General features: G+C 41.6%; 1 protein-coding gene across 3 annotated transcripts in view; it reads right to left on the bottom strand.

Annotated features, from left to right (window-relative positions):
* Positions 1 to 16,382, bottom strand: part of ELP2 (elongator acetyltransferase complex subunit 2) — a 129,575-nt gene that overhangs the window by 25,214 nt on the left and 87,979 nt on the right. For all 3 annotated transcript variants that reach the window (XM_054019239.1, XM_054019237.1, XM_054019238.1), the window contains exons 15-16: positions 15,567 to 15,662; positions 15,354 to 15,411 (exon numbers count right to left, since the gene is read on the bottom strand). In XM_054019239.1, coding sequence (XP_053875214.1) covers positions 15,354 to 15,411; positions 15,567 to 15,662 — 154 coding nt within the window. The remainder of the gene's footprint in view (positions 1 to 15,353; positions 15,412 to 15,566; positions 15,663 to 16,382) is intronic.

The following is a 16,382-nucleotide window of genomic DNA, read 5'->3' on the forward strand; positions in this document are numbered from 1 at the left end:
ATTAGCAGCAGCTGTTTTCCTCAAAGCAAAATTCAGATGGTCAACAAAATGTTTGTTAAAGATTAAGCCTCATTTGATAAAAATACAAATTAAAAAGAGAAAAAGCTGGGAACTTTGTCCTTCTATAGAAAGGACATATAAAGTGTAGCATGCATAGCTCCAAAAAGTCACCCTTGTCTTCCTAGCATTAATATGACTGTGTTCCATTCAAATATAAGATATCCCCAAATCCCCCGTTATTCTGGACACTTAGATGTTTAATAACATGTTTTGCATTCTTCTCCTCTGAAGAAAAACAATGATTTTATTTCAGCACTTTCCCCTGCAAATGGATGATTGTTTCCCTAGAGCTGTCCAAATTTTGAGCACCGGGCTCTTTCAATGGCATTGCTTATAGAATAATGTGGCTCCCTGACTTTAAAGTAGGTATTATGACAAAACTGCCACTGAAATAAAACAGGTTTGTTTTTTAAAAATGATCATAAAGCATGATTAAGGTGGCAAATGTATATGGCAAGCAGGTGCAGCCACTAACTCTCTGGGAAGTTGTTGATGCAGTTCTTGGTTTTGAAAAGCTAGGGAAACCCTGCTCTACAGACTCTAAGCTGGAGGGATTCAATTGAGAGTGGTGGGAGATGAGGGTGGGTGTACTCAAGTATGGCATTCTTGCATCTCTCCAAGATGTCATCTTGTGCTCTAAAATCTAAGCTTTGTTTTAAAACAAGTATCTAACTGTCATGATTGCAAATAAAATCCTGTAAATTTGAACCAAGTGTAACACAGAATCATAAAAGATTAGTGTTGGAAGAGACCTCAGGAGGTCATCTAGTCCAACCCCCTCCTCAAAACAGGACCAATCCCAACTAAATCATCCCAGCCAGGGCTTTGTCAAGCTGGGCCTTAAAAACCTCTACGGATGGAGATTCCACCACCTCCCTAGGTAACCTATTCCAGTGCTTCACCACCATCCTAGTGAAATAGTTTTTCCTAATATCCAACCTAGACCTTCCCCACTGCAACTTGAGACCATTGCTCCTTGCTCTGTCATCTGCCACCACTGAGAACAGCCTAGCTCCATTCTCTTTGGAACCTCCTTCAGGTAGTTGAAGGCTGCTATCAAATCCCCCCTCACTCTTCTCTTCTGCAGACTAAATAAGCCCAGTTCCCTCAGCCTCTCCTTGTAAGTCATGTGCCCCAACCCCCTGATCATTTTCGTTGCCCTCCGCTGGACTCTCTCCAATTTCTCCACGTCCCTTCTGTAATGGGGGGACCAAAATTGGACACAATACTCCAGATGTGGCCTCACCAGTGCCGAATAGAGGCTAATAATCACTTCCCTCGATTTGCTAGCAATGCTTCTACTAATGCAGCCCAATATGCCGTTAGCCTTCTTGGCAACAAGAGCACATTGTTGACTCACATCCAGCTTCTCGTCCACTGTAACCAGCCCAGGTCTTTTTCTGCAGAACTGCCGCTTAGCCAGTCAGTCCCCAACCTGTAGCAGTGCATGGGATTCTTCTGTCCGAAGTGCAGGACTCTGCACTTGTCCTTGTTGAATCTCATCAGGTTTCTTGTGGCCCAATCCTCTAATTTGTCTAGGTCCCTCTGGACCCTATCCCTACCCTCCAGCGTATCTACCTCTCCCCCCAGCTTAGTGTCACCCACGAACTTGCTGAGGGTGCAATCCGTCCCATCATCCATATCATTAATGAAGATATTGAACAAAACCGGCCCCAGGACCGACCCCCACGACACTCCACTTGATACCGGCTGCCAACTAGACATCGAGCCATTGATCACTACCCATTGAGCCCGACAATCTAGCTAGCTTTCTATCCACCTTATAGTCCATTCATCCAATCCGTACTTCTTTAACTTGCTGGCAAGAATACTGTGGGAGACCATATCAAAAGCTTGCTAAAGTCAAGGTATATCATGTCCACCGCTTTCCCCATATCCACAGAGCCAGTTATCTCATCATAGAAGGCAATCAGGTTGGTGAGGCATGACTTGCCCTTGGTGAATATATGTTGACTGTTCCTCATCACCTTCCTTTCCTCCAAGTGCTTCAAAATGGATTCCTTGAGGACCTGCTCCATGATTTTTCCATGGACTGAGGTGAGGCTGACCAGTCTGTAATTCCTCGGATTCTCCTTCTTCCCTTTTTAAAAGATGGGTACTATATTCGCCTTTTTCCAATCATCCAGGACCTCCTTCAATTGCCATGAGTTTTCAAAGATAATGGCCAATGGTTCTGCAATCACATCAGTCAACTCCCTCAGCACCCTCGGATGCACTGCATTCAGCCCCATGGACTTGTGCATGCCCAGCTTTTCTAAATAGTCCTTAACTTGTTCTTTCACCACTGGGGCTGCTCACCTCCTCCCCGTATTGTGCTGCCCAGTGCAGAAGTCTGGGAGCTGACCTTGTCTGTGAAGACCAAGGCAAAAAAAACATTGAGTACTTCAGCTTTTTCCACATCATGGAAATGCCTCCCCCATTCAGTAAGGGTCCCACACTTTCCCTGACCTTCTTCTTGTTGCTAACATACCTGTAGAAACCTTTCTTGTTACCCTTCATATCCCTTGCTAGCTGCAACTCCAATTGTGCTTTGGCTTTCATGATTACACCCCTGCATGCTCGAGCAATATTTTTATACTCCTCTCTAGTTATCTGTCCAAGTTTCCACTTCTTGTAAGCTTCCTTTTTGTGTTTAAGCTCACCTAAGATTTCACTGTTAAGCCAAGCTGGTCGCCTGCCATATTTGCTATTCTTTCTGCACATCTGAGTTTGCAGTGAGGCTGAAACAAATGCTTGGAGGTATGAACTTCCCAGTTTGCCTTCAATGATCAAATGTCATCATTTAACTAAATCACGACTAATTAATTCATTTTGCACCATGAGTGAGTGATGCTTAGCACCACTTATTTTTTCCCCAATTAAGAAGGAGCCAAACCCCAGGAGGCCAGCAGAACACAAACAGCATGCATGTGCATATATTCAAACATAATCAATCTACTATGGATAGCATCTGAGACGGGTGGGGTGTGATGGGGTGTGTACTCCACAGAGTTCCTTAATGAGTTAATGTGGGCCTGAGAGGCCAATTATGTTACGTGGCTGCACCTGGAGGGAGAGAGAGGCTTAACTGATCATGAAGCCCACCTGGGCACGAGCAATCTGGTTAGCATAAAGAGAGAATGTTCCAACCAGAAAGTGGCTGAATGTCTGAAATGTAAGATACAAGGTGGTGGTGGGGGAAGAGAGAGAAGAAAGAGTAGAAGCTGGCTCAGATGATGGCATAGGCAAAAAAGCAAAGCTGAGAAAAGAAATAAGCCACAATGTTATGATCACTAGCCATGGAAATAAGAATAGGGGACACTAATCCTGTGAAAGTAGCTGACAGAATTAAAAATATATAGGGCATATAGTAAGAGCCAGAAGGTTGCAAGATAGGGATCTTTTAGTTGAATGTAAAAATAAAGAGCAGGCTCATGAATACTGCTAAAAACTAAAATTTTAGGGAAAGTTAAAATAACATGCCAGCTACCAGAGTATTTGACAGAAACCAAGGAAGTAACATATGGGACACCACTGGAACTGACTGATAAGAAGATAACAAAAAGCACAGGAGAAAACAGAGTGTTAGTAAGTAAATGTCTAATTAGTAAGGCTGCGATTTAGTCACATAGGTCACGGAATCCATAACTTCCAAAGACCTCCATGACTTCAGCCAGTGCTGGCCTCTGCTGTCTGTGGAGGCAGGGAGCTGAGAGGTACCCCCACAGCTCCCAGCCACCACAGGTGGCAGGGGGGAACCCCACATCTCAGCCACCATGGGTGGCAAGGGGGATCTGCCACTCCCAGCTGCCATGGGGAATCATAGAATATCAGGGTTGGAAGGGACCTCAGTCCAACCCCCTGCTCAAAGCAGGACCAATCCCCAGACAGATTTTTGCCCCCGATCCCTAAATGGCCCCCTCAAGGATTGAACTCACAACCCTGGGTTTAGCAGGCCAATGTTTAAACCACTGAGCTATCCCTCCCCCCCCCAACGGGTGGCCGAGGGGACCCCAGCAGCTCCCAGCCACAGCAGGAGGGGACCCTGGAGCTCCCAGGCCCCACCTCCCCACAGACTACCCATTTTGTCCTGGGTATTTTTAGTAAAAGTGAAGGACAGGTCACTGGCTTCTGTTAATTTTTCATTATTGCCCGTGACCTTTCTGTGATTTTTACTAAAAATATCTGTGACAAAAACTTAGCCTTAATAATTAGTAAGAGAGGAGGAGAAAACAAACCATCAAACCATCAACAGCTGCACTGATTACATTTAAGGGAAGGACTCTTCCTTAAGGTATCAGATATTTAGAATCAAGTCCATATATCCCACCAACCCTAAGGTGTTATATGTTCCAATGGTAAGGGTATGTTGCAAATGTTTGTAGAGGGCAAACGAGTTGCAGTAAACGTGAGGGGTAAGCATCCCTATGAAAACTATATAGAAGGGGTGGAGGTCGGTGCAGTGACTGTGGTGGAAGTCACTGATGGGCATACAGAGGGACACATTGTGGCGAGACAAGCTAAAGATATACAAAAGATGAAGACTGTTAACATATCTTATGCAGAAGCTGAAAAGACATCAGGCAAAAAAGGAAAAGAAAAGCAGCCCAGAAAAAGGGGAACTTCAGATACAGCCTCATTCTATAAAGAATATGATAAACATTGCAGAAGAAACAAGCAATAATATATTAGTAGTGAAAAAGGGAGGTTTATTGCATTTATGATAGAAGTGACAAACTGTGCATCAGAAACAAGGGAAAAATCAGAAAAAATGAAAACGAAAAGCAAGGAAAGTGGAAAAATTCTTGTGTGTTAGTAATCTGTCAATGGATCATATTCATGCAATCCTGAATGAGGGTAATGGTGAAATATGACTAGTATAGGAATCACAGTCTTCTGTTGGAATCCACACAATTTGATAGCACATGGTCAAGAACTAAAAGAAAATATACTGGAAATAAGAACTAAACCAGATACTGTATCCAGGAAACATGGTTGGTTGGAAAACTTTTTAAAATTCCAGGGTATATTGCCTTTAGGCAAAACTGAAAGCTACGTACAGGAGGAGGTGTTTGTACTTTCATTAGGGAAAGATTAAACTACATAGAAGTAAGTCTTGAATATAGTGCTGTTGAGATCCCAATGCAGAAGAGAAATATTTCTTTAAGGATTTATAATACCTATAACCTCTGTGGGAAAGCTCAGAATCACAAGAAACAGTGAAGAATGGTAAAAGACCATGTATTACATGAGGTGATCTAAATAGTCATAATAATTTATGGGAAGTAGGACAACTGATCGTAATGGCACATGCCTAGAAAGATTTAATAGACAAAAACAATCTACAGGTTTTAACTGATGGCACCCCAACTAGATTTAATGCACCAGATGGTAGGTTTTCTTGCTTAGACCTGGGAATAACAGCAGCAGTTATTGCAAGCAAATGCAACTGGGAAATATATATGGAAGGAGGAATGGGGAGTGATCATTTCCCTTTACTTTTCAAGGACAAGGTAAGGCTGGAGGTAATGAAAAATTACCCACCTAGAATTTTCAGAAAGCTAACTGGGAGCTTTCACAAGTAAAATATACTGAATCTGTGAATGATCACTGTGTGAGTGTTGACACAGAAAATTTCAATGACAACGTAATAAAGATAATAGCAGCAGCTACTATAGCCATATCTAAGATATTAAAATACCCCAAAACTAAAAATTCACTTCCATGGTGGAATGAGGAGTGTGAAATGTCAGTTAAAAAATAAAGCTTATAAGAAAGCAAAAATTTACTATGAACAGTGAAGATCTAATGAAGTATAAAAGAAGTAAGGCAATACCACAAAGCATTGTAACAAAATCAAAGAAAGTTGGAGGAAGTATTGTGAAAGGTTAAATAAAGATATCAAAGCATCAGAAATATACCAGAAAATCAGAATGAAGGAATGGAATTCAGAATAAGAGAAGTTACATCTCAGGTTTTATTGGAACTGACAAAATAGTTAAAAGTTCTGATAATGAGAAAGCAGAAATTTTAGAAGAAACTTTGAATGGTGAGTAATGATGAAAATCAAAGTGCAGTTTGCCTCTAGATTAAAATAATTCATTGAAGATCTATAATGTAGTTGGGGAAAACATGAAGCTACTATATTGAGTACAAGTTTTATAATATGCAGGCACTATAGAAAGCTATTGATATAAGCAAAACTACGTACCCAGGCAAAGATAAAATCTGCAATATAGTGACTGCAGGGAGAGAAAGTCTACAGTCAGTATCCCAGGCACTAAATGGTGGACATATCTGGAAGGCTGGAGCAAGCATCTGTGGCTGATGCAACACAAGGTCTAGAAATTATTTGTTGGACTTGTTTGGTGAACTCTGTAACCCTGAAAAGGGTGGGGACTAAATGGTGACCTGGCCAGAGGGCCAAGTTACCAGAAGAAAGACTATCGCAGAGCAAGCAACGAGTAGGCACCCAATGCAGTGAGATTTATATTCCTCAACCTAGATGCAAGACGACGCACTAGTGGCGAGTGGGCAAGCCTCCTACAATTGGGCTTAGTTTGTGGAAGGAGCTTGGAAGTGTAAAGGAGCTACATTTTCAACAGAATATGCACACAACTCATTTTGCCCTGGCACTGCATAATAAACAAAACTCTTGCGCACAGGTAAAATTGTGTGACTTTCAAAGTTTGCAGTAATCACTCTGATGAAATTAGTTCATGTACTGCTGAAGTAAGCAATCAAGAACTTTCAAATATATGACACAGGATATACACACACACATATATATATATATATATATATATATATATATATATATATATATATACACATTTCTGAAAACATTTTGGTGTTAATTGCAAAAGTGCTTCAGGGTGCAATAGTTCAAGCAGACAGTATTTACACAAAACTGCTGCATACTAATTCTATATTGCAATTTTCCAAAAAGATTAGTATAAATTTTAAATTGTATCATCTCTCAGAATGTGTCACATTCTTTATATGGCAGTTAGGTTGTGCAATCACTTCAGTAGATTTTTTTTATAGTAATATTATCTAGTCAATTAAATATTTATGAAAATTCAACATTAATTTTTTCAAATTCTGGTGATGGAGTTAAAGCTTGAATATTTGGCACAGAAATGCAGGTGACACGCAAGCTATTTTTAGCAGACTAGTTCCTAACATGGTTTTCCAGCTGCTACGGCCACATGCAATCTACATTATGTGATTTCATGTTGCTTTTAAGATTAATGCTGTGCAATAAAATTGAAAGCCAAGAATATTTTACATCCCACTGCCTATTTATCAAATAATGAGAATTTGCAAACAGGGGCCGCTAAAGGAGTTTTGAGAGGGAGTTTGGGAGGGGGGCGAGAGACACTTGCCATTCTTTAAGACCTTTACACTAAACTATAATCAAAACTTTGTGATTTAAACAAAAACCCTTTCATTAACCTAGGTAGCTGAAGGAGAGAATGCAGGCAGAAGCCCAGCAGCAGAGTGAGGGCTATCCTGTTTATTGCGCTCAGTGTAGCATGTATGATTACCTGCCCTGTGGGCGGGTGGTGTCTGTGTGCATTCAGTGCAAGGAGCTCCTGGCCCTCAGAGACCGCTTATGGGCTTTGGAGGCCAGGGTGGCGGAACTGGAGGAGCTAAGGGAGGCAGAGAGGTATGTTGATGAGGCTTTCCTGGACACTGTAAATTTGTCCCACCTCCGGTCAGACAGCCCCTGTGCTGTTAAGGAGGATGAAAGGCTCAGGGAAGGAGAGCAGTCAATGGGAGCAAACGAAACCTTCCCGGAGTTGGGCCCTCCTTCCAGGTGATGTTGGGGTATCCTTTCGCACTGAGGGTACCTCTCTGGGAGAGGGAACTCCAGTCATTAGGAAAAGGCAGGTATTGGGAGAGTAGATCATTAGAAACATAGATAGCTGGGTTTGTGATGACCGAGAGAACCGTATGGTGACTTGCCTGCCTGGTGCGAAGGTTGCGGATCTCTCGAGGCATCTAGATAGACTTGTGTGTCATGCTGGGCAGGAGCCAGTGGTCGTGACATAGGGAAGGGTAGGAGAGACGTCCTGGAGGCCAAATTTAGGCTGCTAGGAAAGAGACTGAAATCCAGGACCTCTATGGTGGCATTCTCAGAAATGCTTCCAGTTCCACGCACAGGGCCAGGTAGGCAGGCAGAGCTTCAGAGTCTCAATGTGTGGATGAGACGATGGTGTAGAGAGGAGGGATTAAGATTTATTAGAAACTGGGGAAACTTTTGGGATAGAGGGAGCCTAAAGGATGGGCTCCACCTAAACCAAAGTGGATCCAGACTGCTGGCACTTAACATTAAAAAGGTTGCAGAGCAGTTTTTAAGTTTTAAGAGATGGGGGAAAGCCAATTGCTGCAGAGGAGCACATGGATTGGACAGAGACTTCTCTTAGAGGAGAGTCTATTGATAGAGATTCTCTAGGTTTTAGTCAGGAGGAGAGAATGGAAGAGGATAAAGTATGGGCCAGATCAGACGAGAAACATTCACATAAAAAAGAATCTGACACATCTGAAAAGGGCAGACAAATAAACAGTGACAAGTTTTTAAAGTGCTTGTACACAAATGCTAGAAGTCTAAACAATAAGATGGGTGAACTAGAGTGCCTCATGTTAAAGGAGGATATTGATATAATAGGCATCCCAGAAACCTGGTGGAGTGAGGACAATCATTCCGGGGTACAAAATATACCAGAAGGACAGAACAGGTCATGTGGGCGGGGGAGGGAGTGGCACTATATGTGAAAGAAAATGTAGAATCAAATGAAGTAAAAATCTTAAATGAATCTACATGTTCCATAGAATCTCTATGGATAGTAATTCCATGCTCTAATAAGAATATAACAGTAGGGATCTATTATCGACCACCTGACCAGGACAGTGATATTGACGATAAAATGCTAAGGAAGATTAGAGAGGCTACCAAAATAAAGAACTCAGTAATAGTGGGGGATTTCAATTATCCCCATATTGACTGGGTACATGTCACCTCAGGACGAAATGCAGAGACAAAATTTCTCAATACACCTCTACCCCGATATAATGCGACCCAATATAACATGAATTCGGATACAACGTGGTAAAGCAGCGCTCCAGGGGGGCGGGGCTGCGTGCTCTGGTGGATCAAAGCAAGTTCAATATAACGCGGTTTCACCCACAACGGGGTAAGATTTTTTGGCTCCCGAGGACAGCGTTCTATCAGGGTAGAGGTGTACTTTAAATGGCTGCTTCTTGGAGCAACTGGTACAGGAACCCACAAGGGAGAGGCAATTCTTGATTTAGTCTTGAGTGGAGCGCAGGATCTGGTCCAAGAGGTAACTGTAACGGGACCACTTGAAAATAGTGACCATAATATAACAACATTTAACATTCCTGTGGTGGGAAGAACACCTCACCAGCCCAACACTGTGGCATTTAATTTCAGAAAGGGGAACTATGCAAAAATGAGGAGCTTAGTTAAACAGAAATTAAAAGGTCCCTGCAAGCTGCCTGGACACTTTTCAAAGACACCATAATAGAAGCCCAACTTAAATGTATACCCCAAATTAAAAAACACAGTAAATAAACTAAAAAAGAGCCACTGTGGCTTAACAACCATGTAAAAGCAGCAGTGAGAGATAAAAAGGCATCTTTTAAAAAGTGGAAGTCAAATCCTAGTGAGGTAAATAGAAAGGAGCATAAACACTGCCAAATTAAGTGTAAAAATGTAATAAGAAAAGCCAAAAAGGAGTTTGAAGAACATCTAGCCAAAAACTCCAATGATGGTAATAAAATGTTTTTTAAGTACATCAGAAGCAGGAAGCCTGCTTGTAGCAGGGAGGTCACCCCGCTCCTGCCCGGAGGGGTTAAAAGCAGCCCTGGAGAGGGCTGTGGCTGGGGAAAGGCTGATTGGGGAAGCAGCCACAGCCGAGGCCATGCCCCAATCAGGCCACAGCTGGCCCTATAAAAGGGCTATGAGCCAGGAGCTCAAGAGGACACTCTTTCTCTAGCTTCTCTGAGAGAGAAGGACCTGGCTGCCTGGGAAGCTGACGAGGGTACCTAGGGTGGAGCAGTGCTGGGTAAGGGCAGAGGGAGCTGGAGAGTTCCAGCTTAGCAAACCCCCAGGCTGCAGGCCGAGTTAAGGGCCCACAAAGGGTACTGGGGCTGCAGAGGGGCAGCCCAGAGATAAGCAGAGGCAGCTGGTCCAACCCCCCTCGCCGATGATGAATGGTTTACAGACTGCGGTCTGCCCCAGGGACCAGGGGCTCAACAATGATTGGCAGTAGCCACTGAGACGAGGTGGGGATAAAGGGTTGGGGGTTCCCCTGGGATACCCAGAGTGAGGGGATACTACGGTGGGCAGAACCCCTGGGCAAAGGGTGCCGGGATCCGGGAGGGACACAGGGCCAGCGGCAGGCGAGATATCAGCCAGCCTGCAGAGGGTGCTCTGGGCTGGAAAGAGCTGATTCCCAGGATGACCAGCAGGAGGCACCGCGCCAGTGAGTCGTTGCCCCGCCACACTGCTAAACAACCAGTGGGGCCCCTGGACGATCGAGATACAAAAGGAGCACTTAAAGATGATAAAGTCATTGCGGAGAAACTAAATTAATTCTTTGCTTCAGTCTTCACGGCTGAGCATGTTAGGGAGAGTCCCAAACCTGAGCCGTCCTTTGTAGGTGACAAATCTGAGGAATTGTCACAGATTGAAGTGTCACTAGAGGAGGTTTTGGAATTAATAACAGTAACAAGTCACCGGGACCAGATGGCATTCACCCAAGAGTTCTGAAGGAACCCAAATGTGAAATTGCGAAACTATTAACTATGGTTTGTAACCTGTCCTTTAAATCAGCTTCTGTACCCAATGACTGGAAGATAGCTAATGTAATGCCAATATCTAAAAAGGGCTCTAGAGGTGATCCCAGCAATTACAGACCAGTAAGTCTAACGTCAGTACCGGGCAAATGAATTGAAACAATAGTAAAGAATAAAATTGTCAGACACGTAAAAGAACATAAATTGTTGCGTAAAAATCAACATGGTTTCTGTAAAGGGAAATCATGTCTTACTAATCTATTAGAGTTCTTTGAAGGGGTCAACAAATATATGGACACAGGGGATCCAGTGGACATAGTGTACTTAGATTTCCAGAAAGCCTTTGACAAGGTTCCTCACCAAAGGCTCTTACGTAAATTAAGTTGTCATGGGATAAGAGGGAAGATCCTTTCATAGATTGAGAACTGGTTAAAAGACAGGGAACAAAGGGTAGGAATAAATGGTAAATTTTCAGAATGGAGAGGGGTAACTAGTGGTGTTCCCCAAGGGTCAGTCCTCGGACCAATCCTATTCAACTTATTCATAAATGATCTGGAGAAAGGGGTAAAACAGTGAGGTGGCAAAGTTTGCAGATGATACTAAACTGCTCAAGATAGTTAAGACCAAAGCAGACTGTGAAGAACTTCAAAAAGATCTCACAAAACTAAGTGACTGGGCAACAAAATGGCAAATGAAATTTCATGTGGATAAATGTAAAGTAATGCACACTGGAAAGAATAACCCCAACTATACATACAATAAGATGGGGGGCTAATTTAGCTACAACTAATCAGGAAAGAGATCTTGGATTCATCGTGAATAGTTCTCTGAAGACGTCCACGCAGTGTGCAGCGGCAGTCAAAAAAGCAAACAGGATGTTAGGAATCATTCAAAAAGGGATAGAGAATAAGATGGAGAATATCTTATTGCCCTTATATAAATCCATGGTACGCCCACATCTTGAATATTGCATACATATGTGGTCTCCTCATCTCAAAAAAGATATACTGGCATTAGAAAAGGTTCGGAGAAGGGCAACTAAAATGATTAGGGGTTTGGAACTGGTCCCATATGGGCAGAGATTAAAGAGGCTAGGACTTTTCAACTTGGAAAAGAGGAGACTAAGGGGGGATATGATAGAGGTACAGAAAATCATGAGTGGTGTGGAGAAAGTGAATAAGGAAAAGTTATTTACTTGTTCCCATAATATAAGAACTAGGGGCCATCAAATGAAATTAATGGGCAGCAGGTTTAAAACAAATAAAAGGAAGTTCTTCTTCACACAGCGCATGGTCAACCTATAGAACTCCTTGCCTGAGGAGGTTGTGAAGGCTACGACTATAACAGGGTTTAAAAGAGAACTAGATAAATTCATGGAGGTTAAGTCCATTAATGGTTATTAGCCAGGATGGGTAAGGAATGGTGTCCCTAGCTTCTGTTTGTCAGGGGGTGGAGATGGATGGCAGGAGAGAGATCACTTGATCATTACCTGTTAGGTTCACTCCCTCTGGGGCACCTGGCATTGGCCACTGTCGGTAGACAAGATACTGGGCTGGATGGACCTTTGGTCTGACCCAGTATGGCCATTCTTATGTTCTTAAGAGTCTCTTTAAAAAGATTCAGTATCTCTAAAAATACAGGGCAATCAATTAGATTAAATGCGCCACCCACAACCCTACCCCTAAAATGTAATATAGTTATGATTTCAAGTAATGTGGATCACAAAAATGTCAAAGTTGCATTACTGCATAAGAATACAAAATACTGGATATACTGAAATGCAGCTAGACTTCTCCCCAACACTTTTAACTGGTTCCCCCAAGGCAGGGGAGAATAAATGGTCAATCTTGAACTTTAACTTTCTAAAATAAGAAAAAATATGAACACTTTCATCTTGGACACACAAAGATGGTAGATCAATACAAGCAGAATCCCAAGGACCTTTTGATGTGAATTATGGGCCATTCGTAGGATGGGCAAGAGAGCATGGGAAGACCATTGGCACGATGATAGGCTCCAACAGAGGGGGGAATCCCATCAATCACCTTGAAAAAGAATCTTGAGTGGGTCTGTTTTACAGTAAATTAGCCACTAGAGCTTGGAGCACACTCTATGAGCTGAAGTCAATACCATCAGGAAAAATGAATCTCCTTGTGTCAGATTGTGGCCCTCAGAGCATCCCAGTGCCAGAAGATAAAGGGCTCCCTGGTATCTAGCAGTGAGTTTCAGCTGACCTGACCAGCCCAGTATATCCCAACTCATTGTTGTCATAATCTGTATTTATAAGCTGTAATGTAAAGTATCATATAAAAACTAGTAACACAATGTTCCTGAACATCATGGAGTGGTGTACACATACAGGGTGTGTACAAAGAATTATGTGCTAGAATTATGTTCTGAAAATGTGTTCAGCTAGCAATGGGTAAGCTCAGTGTGCCCTAGACAAAGGAATGTGTATTTGTTTGTCTGATCAGCAGGGTTCTCAAGCAGAGACAATGAAGGTACATTTGCATACAAGATAAACAAAAACAACAAGGAGTCTGGTGGCACCTTAAAGACTAACAGATTTATTTGGGCATAAGCTTTCGTGAGTAAAAACCTCACTTCTTCGGATGCATAGAGTGAAAGCATCCGAAGAAGTGAGGTTTTTACTCACGAAAGCTTATGCCCAAATAAATCTGTTAGTCTTTAAGGTGCCACCAGACTCCTTGTTGTTTTTGTAGATACAGACTAACACGGCTACCCCCTGATACTTGACACCATGCAAGATAAACAAAGCTATCAATGAACAAGTGGGAGGAAAAGGCAGCACGGTATGAAAGAGAGGCTTTGTCTGGGCTTACTTTTCAAATAATACATTTCAAAAGTTTACTGGACTACAAAAAGGAGGGGAGATAACCCCTATTTTATCCTTCACCTGAGGTGACAAAGAAACCAAAACACTCTGTACTCTCTGAAGGATCCAGGTTAAAAAACTGGTCAGCCATGCTGGAAGAAAGACTGGAAAGAAAATTGTCTTTGAACCAAAGACTAGTTTGTTGAATTTTAGTCTTAGATATATATTTTTATTTTTGTTTCTTCATAAACATTTCTATCCTTATTCCTTATACTTGGTTTCACTTACTTATGTCCTTTTGTTAATAAACTTGTTTTACTTTTAACATAAACCAACTTTGATTGAAGAGGAGGATTTGTCTCTTTAAAGGAGCAGCAGGCTTGGTAAGTTTTGTGAATGCTACAGTAAGAGGAGCTGAGCACTGCAGAGAAAGATATCTCTGGGGAACTCAGGAACTGGGGTTCACTGATTGTTACCTGCTAGGCAAGATTTGGACTGGCAGAGCATCTTGAAGAGTTTGCTGATAAGGCAGACATGCTCGTGTGTCCGCTTAGCAGCAAAGCTTCTCTTGCTGTGGCTAAAAGGGATAAAGTGGCTCACAGTTCTGGGAATTCCAGCTGACTGTCACACAGATGCATACAGATCTATGCAGCAGGGGTATTTATTTGAAACAATTGCTTGATTTCAGTTTCCTTACAAACTGGACTGAGTTTGGTGGTGTTCTTGTTCAGACTTGCTCAATTATAAGGTTTACTCTGATCAGAATGAAGCGCAATAGAATGTTGTGGTCCCACTGGATTCACCCATTCTCCCAGGTTTGGGTTTTTTAAGCCAGTGAAACCCTTTTCAGTCATTTTATGAAATTTCAAAACACCATTAATACCAAGAACACATATTTTTGGCATTTTAGGAACAAAAAATTCCAATATATGCTTTATTTTTTTATTTATTGTGTGTATTACTTTTGCCCAAATGGTTTATATTAGTTGGCATGACTATATTACGTGAAAACACTTCTCATGATTTATGTTTATTGTAAATGCTCTGTTCTCTGTTGCCATATAATCCTGGAGAAAAAAGTTTCAATGGATCAGAAAGATCTGTGTTTGCATAAGTGCATTTATGGCTGGGAATATAGTACAGGTTTTCTACAGCTTCTGAACACTGCTTCTGACTATCATTCTAGGCTGCTGATATAAGCCCTTTAGTCTTAATGTGTCTTAATATCAATGTTTTAATAGGATGCAGGTCACAGGGGGCTTTTTAATAAGAGGGTTCAAAAGTGTTAAGCCCTACATGAAGCTGACAAGGAGCTATACTTGAATGCTATGCTACAGACATACCACCTTGAGAGACATGGAAATAGCTTATTTAAAAGTATATCAGTTCCTATTTATCCAGTGCAAACTTGTATACTGACCCATATTAAAAAGTTTCTTACAACCTACATACTGAGCATGCACAACATCAAAACAACTAGCAAATGAATGAATAAGAGCACTGGATATTAAGAACATAACATATTACTGCAATGGATGCCTTATAAACATTTATAATAATACTGTGTACAAGACTACAGGAATCTGTTACAAGAGCTTCTAAGACATTTTGTAACATTTCTATAACTTACAGCTTTTGAACTTCAGGCCATAATGTATTCTGCAACAAATGATCTTCTGTGGGAGGTTCTACAAGACATATGCATACATTTTATTCAAATTTAGTATAGTGTTTTTCTTTACCAGTTAATCTCTCTGTCCCAAAGAGTAACACCCAAAAAACCTCATTCTAGTAATGAAAGCAACTATTAATTCACATAAAATACCCTTTTTATGTTGCATACCTGTAAGGATGAGGGGTTGAAAGTAAATCTGATGATACTGATTCGAAACACTATTAAACTTTTCTTCCTCATCAGCTGGTTGAGCTGCCATATCACCTGTTCAAAATAAATATTTAATTCAGCCACAGAGAAAATACTTGACCTGAAAATTTGGTTACATATAAGTAAAGAGATCCTATTAGTTTTAGGACAGAAAGTATTTAGATGAAGATGCGTCTATTTCAGTAATATCCTACTATGCAAATTAGGAACTAGTTATCTAATATAAGTTCAAGTATCTAATGTACATCTAGGGAAGTAGGGGGAAAAAACTTTGTCAGACAAATATATAGTATGAAATGGAAAACTTCTTACTTGATTATTTTCTTTCTGGGACTGACCTCCCCTGGATTAGAGGCATTTGGTCTGTCTCTCTCTTACAAAGACTCTGAGGCAGTTCAGACTCATCCACAAACTCCAGGAGTTGGCCATGTGCTTCTCCCCGTGCACCAGAGGAGTATTTTCAAAGATGTGTGGAAACACTACAGCCAAGATTTTAAAAATGGGTGCCTAAAGTTAGCCTTGTAAATCTATATTTAGGACCTAAACAAGGGGTTAACTTTCAAAGGTGCCAAACCCTGCACTTCCCATGAACTTAAATGTGAGCTGCTGGGTGCTCAGCACTTAAATACAGTAGGTGCCTAAAGTTAAAGTAAATTAGTAAATTAAAATTCAACTGTTAATCTGACCCTAAAGAGGCCACTGAAAAGATACCCAAAGAACTTATCAGGTGGGGCATACTCAGGGAGAGATCAGTCTCAGAAAGGATGCTATCAA

The sequence above is a fragment of the Malaclemys terrapin genome, chromosome 2, assembly GCF_027887155.1.
Source record: "Malaclemys terrapin pileata isolate rMalTer1 chromosome 2, rMalTer1.hap1, whole genome shotgun sequence".
NCBI classification, from domain to species: domain Eukaryota; kingdom Metazoa; phylum Chordata; order Testudines; family Emydidae; genus Malaclemys; species Malaclemys terrapin.